Below are 11370 nucleotides of genomic sequence, written 5' to 3'. Positions count from 1 at the left end.
TAAAAAAAAAAAAAAAAACCATTTAAAGGATTATGCTTGTTCTCAGAGGTGCATAAAGGAAAAAAGTGACTTTTTTCCACATTCTGGTTTTAATGGAGAAGCACTCATGTAATAGATGTAGGGAAGCTAGATTAGCTTGCTGCCTTTTGAGTGGAGGTAGAGGGATTTTCCTGGCTTTATGACCAGGAATAGGATCCATTATATTTGCTTTTAAATAGGCATGATGTGGAAATACCATCTTGGTTTGAAATGTACTTGAGGATTTTAATTTATGAAAAGCACAATATATGCAATTATATTTATTGAATCTTTAGATGCAGTATGGATATTTAAATTGTTAAACTTTATGAAAATTTTGCAGAGTTCAGGTTTATTAATAGCTTTAGTGATGCACTCCCCTACTTTAAATACCTGTCACGCTGTGTGAATATGGTGAGATCAGATTCCCCAAGGCTCTCTTTTCAGGTTCATTTTTATCATGTTTATTTTTTAGAACAAAGCAGTAGCTAAATTAAATCCTCAGTTCTTACTGATTGAGACAGAGTGAAAGAAAAGACATCATTATCAGCTCAAGTTAAGGTGGAATTCTCCAGATGGACAAAGAATTTACCTATTGCTACAGCTTTTAAAGAGCATCATTAGAATTTCATTCAAAGCAGGTTCCACTCAACGCCAGACCAGGCAATTTTATCAATTTACACTACTCGCCTTGTTTCCTCCTGTATAGTCAAAATAAACATAGGAAGATATGTCAGAACCAAAAAACCAAGGTGCATTATTAATTTAATTCAAATGCCAAATAGTTTAAACAGGGCCAGCTTAGAAATAGGCATAAATCCCAGTCCACTGCAATCCAAGCTATAAATAAAATATGAATGAGTATGGCAGTCATCTTTTGGGCATTACCATAACTGCAGCTAAAACCCTACAGTGGGGAATGAGGGGACTTTAAACTGACAGTTTGATTATAGCCACCAAAAAACTGAAATAAGAGTAAAGGCATTTGGCTGGTCCAAGGTGTAATACCAATCAGCACCTGTCTTTGACTTCTATTTTCTGGTTTCATTTAAATCAATTCTAGACTTATTTTCTCTAGTCCTCATCTCTGTGGTAGCAGAGACAGGGCCTCTACTCCTTACCAGTAACCCATGTCCTTTTGTCTGCCCCAAGAACAGGGATATAAGCTGTGTCCAAATAGGTTCTGAATTCTGCAGACTCATCGGTTTGAAGCAATGAATCATTCAAAACTACTTTGTCTCCTCTGGGAGAATGACATGTCTTCAATATTTACGTAGCTTCTTCTATATATACATATGCAAAGCTTTCCTTAACAGTAAAAGGTACAATATGCATAGTGGGAGATCGGACCTTTACCAGTGAGGGAAAGCAACTTCAGAAATGAATTATTTTCTTTGCTTTATTATTTTTACCAAGACAGAGAAGTATTGTATTGAGAGATATCTATTTTCATAATCAATATGTGCCTAAATTATATTTAAATCATTTCACTCTGTACTATATATTTTCAATAATTATAGAACGTGTTATTCATCCACTTAAGGGTACCTCTGTAGACATAACTTGAAACTGCAGAAGAATCCGAAAGAGCTAAACGTGGTATGCTTAGAAACTGCAGATTTTGGATCTAATGTATACTGCATTAATAAATGATGTGAAATGTTGAAAAGGAGTTTCTTGTCATGTTTTTGAAAATCAGCACTTGTAATTTGCTTACATTTCTTCACCATATGTTGATGACCAGCCCCAAGGTTCGGGTTGGAAATGAAAATGCAACATTATAATTAAAACCGATTAGTCTCTTTGAAAGTGCCATTCAGGCAAATTTACTTCTTAAAGTGTGATTATTTTATGACCCTCTTTTTAAAATCCATCATGCTAACAACACAAAGAGATCTCATTAATTCTGAAAAGACAAGACTGCCTTCCAGTAATACTTTGAGTTAATTTGAGTTACTCTTCAGCTGATGAACATTAAAAGTTAGCTTTATTAGGTTAACATTTTCCCCAAAACATTCTCACCTAACACCTGGGAGAGAGGATTTTGAGGGAGGGGTTTCAAAATAGTAAAACTAATATTAAACCTAGTGATGGAACATGTCTGTACACGGGTAAAAATACAGGTGGGGGTGGGAGACTAGAAAAAGGTCAAACCTAAATTAACATTACCAACATGGATAAAATTCAGTACTTGTGTAATTACTCAGGTTGTAATATAATCTAGTTCTTCTAATTAGTTTCAAAAAACTTTAGTAGGAAATACTGCAGATTCATTTTCTTACAAAGGTTACTATCTAAAATCAGGACTTGGAATATTTTCTCCAGTTGCTCATTTCATGAATTGGTGACTTACACTGTAGATCTACCCCCATGTCAGCTTCAAATCATGTTTAACGAAAAGCCCTAGAATTTCATTAAATTTCCAAGGAGGTATTATCTTTAAAATTAAAAGGTACACCTCTGTGAAGAAAAGTGGTTACGTTTTCTGTACAAAGCACCTTAATGCAAGGATTAATTCTCTGAAAGCCTTTCACAATTTATAATATGCCAGGAGGAGTTCACCATGGATTCCTCCTGCTGAGATTTTACATTAGGCAAAAAAGAGGGTTGTATCCATCACTCATCAAGATTATGGAGTCATTATTGTAACACTTAAATAGTTTTGAGAATGTTGAAAGTGAAACCATTTTCCCTCTAAAGCCATACACTTTAAGATCTGGAAATTTCTAAATTGAGAAAAAAATTATGACAAACATAAAATCCATTCATGATAAATGGTCTATCCTTGGAACTATGAAAAGCTTCAAAGTTTATCACTAAACATCAAAATTCCATTAACTGCATGTTTGATCTCTTACATGATACTGTAGAAAATGAATCTGGCCTTTGCCCTTGAGATCTATGTGCCCTAAGAATATGACACAGATTTGGCATAAAGCATACTGTATGTATTTTTATACTATGTGGCTGTGTTCATCCCAAAATTGCAAAACATGTTTCAAAAGTTTAATACCAACCGATAGAAATAAGCTACAAGAAATCCACTGATGCGTAACCAAAGAGAAGTGCTTAACATGAAATAAGGGTCAGATGTCTTACCTCCTTAGTCCTGACCAGTGACCACTTCTGCTTACACAACACTGTTAGAAGCACACCTCTTTCAGCAAATGGGAAATCCGTTGGAGAATTTGAAAACTATTCAAACATAATGAACTCCTGTTGAGAAAGAGCCTCTCATTACCTTTGTATTACAGTGAGATGAGATAACTTTCAGGTCAAAATGGCTCTTAAAATTATTCAGTGTCTAAGGAAATAAAATAATTTAAATGAAATTAATCACTTTATTTTTTTTCTTTAAATTCCCCTCTGTCTGCAATTATACTTGAAAGCTTATCCCCTTCTCTACCCTATCATGAGACTCTGACAGCCTCCACAGAAATGGCTGACGAAAGCACAGAGTTAAGTTGCCCTCCACATTGCTCTTTATGCTGACATCTTGCAAATGTAGTTGATCCAGAAGACACTGGGCAATGACTGATTGGTTTAGATCTTACCTGAGGAGAAACTGCCAATCCTAGCTCTAAGATGAATATTCTAGTCATTTTTAACCATTTTACAACTTAGCTAATGTAACAGGCCTCACACACAATTGTACAGGAAGATTTAATTCTGTGTCTGATAAAACATATCTTTGATGCAGAAATAGAGGAAGCCTAATCTGGTTTAAAGGTCATTACTTTTTATTCATTCATTCATTCATTCATTCATTCTAACTTAAACTTACTGAATGCTGACTAAATGCTAGGGATTTAACAGGCTTTTAAATAAGATGGGCTCCTTGAGTCTCCTGAGTCACAACCCAGCAGTAATTAGGGGAAGACAATCATGTGTTCAAATAAATGAAACAAGGAGTAATGGCTCTCTCTTTCTTTTGTAAATGTTTATACTGTGTAAATGTTATACTGTATAAAATATCCCAAGGGTTCACCACTGGGTTGGCACATCTATCTCTGAAATTTGGATAACAATATCCACTTCGCAAGCCTGTTGTAATGAGTGAGGTTGGTCTTATTCAGAAGCCAGTTAACTACTATTTCTCACCTTGGTGTTCCCACTGCCTTTAGCACAGTGATTTGCATATTTTAACTCAGTAAGTATTCTACTGAAATGAGCCAACTGTCCACCCACCAGGTGGTCTTGGGCTTGGTGTACTTGAACTACAATGTTTCTCCCTAACATTGTGATGCTACAGAAGGCTTTCCAGATAAGTCAAGGAAGGGAGGAGATGGGGGAATTTTCAGACTCACAGGATCTACTTTAGGGTCCTAGATGGATGCAGGTATAGTGCCAATAATCACTTCTAGTATTTATAAATCAGCTCTGCTTACAAATGAAGAATTGAAGAGCTGAGACCAGTTCCCAGGCATCCTGACTCAACTTCTTTCTATAATTATTACATGGCCTCCTTTGTGAAAGCTTTATGGTTTGCATTTAACATCACTTAATTGAACGACAGCCATTTTCCCTCAGCTCTGGATAGGTCTATCAGTTTCCTCAAGAGAATTTAAACTAGCTAGATTTTAATCTCTGAATTGTGTTCTCAGCTGTAAAAGTCTTAGCTGAGGTTTTAATGGCCAAGATTTAAGTAAATTTTATAGAGACACCAGTAGGTGTTCCAATTACATACACCATTAAAGGGCTTTATGTGAATAGGATTTTAAAAATTACAATTAAAAAAACCCCCCATAGTCCATGTGCAGTATAATTTACCAGCAGGAAAGATTTCAGTACTGAAAAAGTCTCATATAAAAAGGAAGCTAAGAAAATGAAAAATCACAGAACTCTACAAACTCAAAAAGCAGCTCGGGATTCTTTTGGCTTTTTGTCCGCAAACAGGTAAAACAGCTTTTCTATTTCTAGCACTGGTTTGAGACCACATGCTTTTGCCTGTCTGTAGGGCATTTTTCACCCAAAGGGCTAAATCCAAGAAACCTTGACCTTCATGGTCCTTGTCAGGGGGGGGCCGCAGAGATCCAGCCTTTGGGGAATAATTACCACAGCTCATCGACTAGTATTTGATTTTTGTCTTTAGCCTCTTTCCCATCAGATGAAATGTAACTTGAAGACTTTGTGAGAATTCCTCCTGTAAGCAGCTAATTCAAGGCTACCTTGGCCACAGAGACATCTGGTCTGGGGCTTGGTGCTTTGAGAGGTGTTGAGTTCTCTCTCATGTTCACAGATGGTCCGGCCAGCACTAATGACAGGAAAGTCACTCAGCAAAATGTAATTAGTGCCACAGTGTATGCATTTAATGTGCTACAACTTTATATTAGCTAGAGATGCCTAGCAGGATCTACCTTTCCAAGCCAATGGTCCAATTCTCTTTAACTCTGGAATTGGTAAACAGTTGAAAACTAATCTGGTGTGTGGGGGAGTGCCAGGGCGGTGGATGTTAAGGCAAAAAGGTGAACTTGGTAAGTGAAGGAATCAGGGAGTTTGGATAACCAAATAAATACTAAAAATAAAAGCAGACTCACTTGGTACGAAAATGTATTGAGTGTGCAAGTTCCAAGTGCCTTTATCTCCTGTGGCTAGGACACCAGAGGCAAGCGCATGAGGATGTGTGTTTCACGTCTATGTGTGAAAGCCGGCAGCTGCCACTTCCGCCTCCTATAGACTTAACATAGAAACATTAGGCTTATCACCAAAAAGGTCTTGACTTTTTGCTCAACCCAGTCCAGGTCTGTTCTCACTGTTGCACTGATGTTCCTTAGAATGGAACCGATTCCAAAACTTGTCACTGGTCTTCTCCTGCTGGCGTTATGTGTGGTGGGCTGCTCTGGCCAACACTGGTCCTATGGACTGCGTCCTGGGGGAAAGAGAAATGCTGAAAATTTGATTGATTCTTTCCAAGAGGTAAGGCTCTTTCATCATCAAAGTAAGATGTGGCTTATGTGGTTCAGTCTGCAGTAACATTCTGTGTGTGCCCCAAAGCGTGCTTTGCTGGGCTCCATGGACTGTCGGTATTCTGGGGGACATGAGACAAGTGCAAAGGCAAGTCCCATCCCTGCTTTCTATTCAGACAGGAACAGTTCCAAGGGAATATGGCAACAGGTGCAAAGGAGCAGGTTGTACTCTGAATATCTAGAATTGCCAAGGGAGTTCAAAACGGTGGGATGGACCCAAGGTCTCCAGAGGAAGAGGATTCCTTGGGATTCAGAAAGAAAATCTTAGAACTTCAGCTTATTTTTTTCTCCTTGTTTTGTCTTTTAAAAGTACCTATGATACTAGGCTGGAATACATTTCATAGCTCATAAATAAGTATTCTTATCAAGGATGCATCATGCCTTATCATTTCTTTTTACTGAAATGGGCGTTTAGGCAAAGAACTTGGAGGCTGCTAGTGGGGAGGGGCTAGTAAGCTCAAGGACACAAAATATATATTGGGAAGAATCTGAATTTGATTTCATATAAATTTACCTCAGTACGTGTACCAGGACTAACATAGGGTACTTGGTTTTTTAATCTATAATATGAGACTTCTTGGGGTCATATAAGGATCACATGAAAGAGGTCTTAGATATTAGATGGCTAATGTCCAAAATGATAGTGGATTAATAAACATACAGTTGTTATTGTTCTTAAATTAATGGGAAACAAACAGAACCTAAAGGATGAGTGATTTGGGGCTGGGACACTCAACATAGTGCTGACAAAAGGGAACTAGAGAAACTTAAAATCATTTCTCTTTCTTTTTGGAGACATAAGAAAGATAACTAAGTATGAAATAAAGATGGCCTGGAATCTGAAGTCTCCTCTCCACAGATTACATGTGAAGTAACTCTTATTTAACTATGACATATTTAGTGGAAATTGAAAATAAAAGTCATCCCTATTCGTAACTAGAAGATCCTAGACTTTTTGTAGACCATCCCTTCATGAGGTTCAAAGTACTTCATTCTCATCATCTCTAGGGAGAAAATATACTCTCCTTACTACCAGTACCCCCAGAATACCCCACCCCTCTGTATAAATGCCTCAAGGGTGGGTCCATGTTCATAAAGTCCCCGTCCCACAATTCCCTTGACCTCACTCTCCACACATAGTTCTTGGTGGAAGTGGAAAATACCGTTCCATTCCATTTGTCTCCATCAGCAAGAATCATGTTCTTCTTTTTTCTCAGCTAGCGGAAGAGCTTGATCAACCAGCAAAACCTCAGCGCTTGGAATGCACAATCCACCAGCCCCGACCTCCCCTCAAGGACCTGAAAGGAGCTCTGGTGAGTCATAGCTATAATGACATGGAGTTTTAGAGATGGAAAGGTCCTTGGTGCCACCTCCCAGGTTGTCCATGTGGGACAACCACCTCTCAGCCTCTGTGGGGCTTACCTTTCTGACTGCCTGAATTCCTCCTGGGGTAGGGCCTCACTATTCTGTGACACCCTCTCTCAGTGGGTAGACAGTACTAACGGTTAGAACCTTTTTTCCATTAGGTTGAAATCTCTCTGTAACCTTTATCCCCTAATCTTGGTTCTAGCCCTTGGGATGATTGTTACATTTCTTCCCACTGTTACATGTCAGTTCTTCACTTGTTTTCATCTACCACGGTCTCCCCCCGCTCCTTACCCCGACTCATCTAATCTAGGCTAATCCTCACCTCTCCACGGGATTCCTTAACTCTTCACTAATGTTCTTGGTATGAAATGGCTTTTGCCTGGAAAATTGTAGAAATAAAAAATGGTGCTCTAGTTTATTTTTCCCTTTTGGAATAGAAAATTCCAAACCTAGTAAATTCATAATTCAGAGCCACATATTTGATTTCCAGTTTTCTGACTGGATTCTAACCATCTCCAAATTCCCACCCAAAATGGGAATCTGCTAACCTCATGCGGGTTTTTGATAATAAGAAAGCAAGTATGCAGAGCACTGAATATAATTTGAATTGAACTCACCGTTGTGTTCTTTGAGCTCCCGTGGTCCATTTGTTTGCAGCAGTTGAGGCCACTATAGTTGATTAGCTGCTCTGCCAGGAGCAGGGAAAGCCTGAATAACTCATATACAAACACAAGCTATAGCTTTCATTTTGTCCACTGACCTTGGCTTCCACACCTCCAGTTCAATGAAAAAAAGCAGAAAGACATCTTTATTGGCTTTCTGTGTCTACTCCTACTTACCACATAATAAAAATAATAGCAAGCAGTGACATTTCCCAAACGTACCTTAGAAAGAAGGTATTGAGGCAAAAGTTGGTTAAAAACAAACTGAGATCGGGGAACCTGGGTGGCTCAGTGAGTTAAGCCACTGCCTTCGGCTCAGGTCATGATCTCAGGGTCCTGGGATCGAGTCCCGCATGGGGCTCTCTGCTCAGCAGGGAGCCTGCTTCCTCCTCTCTCTCTCTCTCTCTGCCTGCCTCGCTGCCTACTTGTGATCTCTGTCAAATGGATGAATAAAAAATCTTAAAAAAAAAAAAAAAACAACCAAACTGAGATCAAGGGTGTCTGCGTGGCTCAGTCGGTTGAGGGTGTCCCCCTTTCAGTTTCAGCTCAGATCGTGATCTCAGGGTCGTGCGATCAAGCCCCACATTGGGCTCCACGCTCCGCATGGAGTCCGCTTGTCCCTCTCCCTCTGCTCCTCCCCCTCCATCCTACTCACACGCGTGTTCTCTCTCTCCCTCTCAAATAAAATCTTAAAGACAAAACAAACCAAAAGGAGATCAGACCTTTTTGTCACCTCCTTCACATCTTATCCTTAAACTATTAATGTGAATCTTATGTTTATTAAACAAGTTAGAAATACATGATCTGTTACATCTTTCTAGCCCTTTCTAGTGCACAAAAATAAACAGATTTATTCTTTCTGTATCAATACAGAAAGGGCTGCGCTGGGCCCTTGGTCCAGTGTTCCTGCTGCTGCACATGGTGTCCCTGCATTCACCTGTTCCAATATTTTGGAAACTAAAAGATCAAAAGCATAGTGAAATTCAGCTAGTAAAATCAACCTTGACATATTTTTTGCTCATGTATTTCTTAGGAAAGTCTGATTGAAGAGGAAAGGCAGAAGAGGATTTAAATCCGCTGAACCAGAGCGACTGACAACACAAGTGTAATTCTGATATTGAAACTTGTGACTCATTTGACATCTTTAAATTGTGCGAATTCCAGATATGCTTATGCTAAACTCACATATTTATGGCGAAGTATAGTGTTGTGAATAAAGTGGCACAAATGTTAATTTTTTCTCTAAGGCTGAACTCTGGTGAGGAAGGGGCCCTATCCCTGCCCCAAGTACAGTCACCTACTGGGCCGGGCCCCAAAATCTGACGCAGCAACAGTTTTCTATTGGGGTTGTAGCTTGATTTTTGACTATACTCCGTAGAAGTGAGATCACAGCCAAGAATTCCCCCGGCTTGGGGAGCAGTCCCTTCCCAGACTGCTTTGCATCTCTTTGGAAGTCAACTGGAACCTGAGAGGTTCTCTCCTCCGGAGAGAGTAGGCTGCGCTGGGCCCTTGGTCCAGTGTTCCTGCTGCTGCACATAGTGTCCCTGCATTCACTACATCCAGTGGTGCACACAGAGGCTTGGGACCGAGGCCTGAAGGTAACAGCGTTCATCTTGGGAGAGGCTCTGGAGTATAGAATCTGCTGAAGACAGGATTCAGGTATTCCCGTGCACCCTCGTCAAATACTGTGGCCACCATTCAACTCTCCACAGAGACCAGTATCCGGCTTTGTGAGGGGACAGATGCATAAACGTTTTCATTAACCCTCACAGTGACCTTGGAAATTAGCTATTCTGGTCTTCCCTTTAAAAGGAGACCGGGGTTTAAAGGACCTGCTCAGTTCCATCGGGGTATGTGGGCAGGGCTCCCATTTTGCACTAGAAGAGCAGCGGATGGTATTAGACTCGAAAGTCAGTATGTATTTCAACTGGTTCTAGTTTGTTAGCTGGAGCTGAAAAGGGATCCTGGGGGTTCATGTGTCGACTTCATTTACTGGTGACCATTTTGCTGTGGGGTCCCAGACACTATGAGACCAGTTCTCAATTATCCTCCCAACTTCCAAATGACTATGAGACCGTTTGAGAAACACTGATTTCAGGTAAATTGCCTGATGTCCCGGTAACTGAGCCCATGTTCACATGGCAATGATCGAGGCCCTTTCCCTGTTTCACGCACAGACAGAACCTTCCTCCTCCTCTCCCTGCCCCTCCATCTCAAAAAAGGGCCCATGTAAAGGAATTTGAACTGGGGTTGGAAACAGTCCACGGGAGAGAAAACCTTCCTTTTTAAATACAGACCATCATAGTGCAATAGATTCCCCAAATCTCTCCATTTGAATAATCACTAAAGCTCAAAGAACTTTCTTGCTCCCACTTCAATAAAATTAGGGAGATGTAGTTCACAACCTCCTCTGTGGAACAAAAAGCAAAACTGCATATTTTCTTTAATCAACACATACAAGGCGGGATGAGAGGCTTCCATCAGCCAATCGCTCAGTAACTTTTTTTGTTCCAAAAAACAACACCTTTTACAACCTTTACATCAGTTAATGCATTAAAAGAACAGGACAACACACTTATTCTTTTTTGAGATTTCATTTATTTATTTGACAGAGAAAGAGTGAGAGGGGAGCTCAACACGGGCCTTGATCCCAGGACCCAAACCTCATGACCCGAGCCTAAGGCAGATGCTTAATCGACTGCGCCACGCAGGTGCCCCCTCACAGTCACTTATATTTTACGTTCTGTTGGAGTCCCAGTTTTCCAGAAGCTGTGGGCTTCCCCGGATGGTCTACAAAGATGCTCACTCAGCTGCCTGATGCGGACAGCATCCGGTGGTTTGCAACTTACGTGAACATGTTTGGTACCTGATTAGCGAATGACCAACTGCCTAAGGAGGAGAGTGAAAATGACCCCTTTCTTAACATTTTACACATTTCCTGAACTTGAAGAACTCTCTACCTCATCAAGACAGCTTCAAAAAAAAGGCCTGTATGTAGCCTTTTGAAAGAAAAGGGTGGGAAGCATACCAAGAGCTCCCTTTTGTAAGTTCTCAAGTATATGTTCTCAAGTATATAAGTCTCAAGTATATGTTAAATGATCAAGAGTCAAAAGAGTGGCTTTGAAGACAGACCATTTTAGCAAAGGGTTTAGAAGCTGCATAATCCTGGAGAGGATTGGGAAAAAGCTGAGGATCGCTGTAAGAAATAACAGCACTTACACATTTGGACAGTGAACAGTGCTCTAAAGTAGCATTTCTCACTAGGGACTGTAGATCCAAAAAGACTCCCCAGGCTTACTGATTCAGTCTTGGGGCCCCAAACCATTTGCATCTTTAACATGCCAGGGATTCTTAGG

General features: G+C 40.1%; 1 protein-coding gene across 1 annotated transcript; it reads left to right on the top strand.

Moving 5' to 3' along the window:
* Nucleotides 1–5734: 5734 nt before the first annotated feature.
* Nucleotides 5735–9193, top strand: GNRH1 (gonadotropin releasing hormone 1). Its single transcript, XM_004763247.3, has 3 exons — nt 5735–5934; nt 7202–7297; nt 9048–9193. The coding sequence occupies exons 1-3, from the start codon at nt 5782–5784 to the stop codon at nt 9084–9086; spliced, it is 288 nt and encodes a 95-aa protein (XP_004763304.1). The 5' UTR covers nt 5735–5781; the 3' UTR covers nt 9087–9193.
* The last annotated feature ends 2177 nt before the right edge of the window (nt 9194–11370 follow it).

This window comes from Mustela putorius, unplaced genomic scaffold (assembly GCF_011764305.1).
Source record: "Mustela putorius furo isolate JIRA1106 unplaced genomic scaffold, ASM1176430v1.1 tig00003937_pilon_pilon_pilon, whole genome shotgun sequence".
Classification (NCBI taxonomy): domain Eukaryota; kingdom Metazoa; phylum Chordata; class Mammalia; order Carnivora; family Mustelidae; genus Mustela; species Mustela putorius.
The sequence above is the reverse complement of the archived record's forward strand: the minus strand, read 5'-3'. Positions and strand labels throughout refer to the sequence as shown.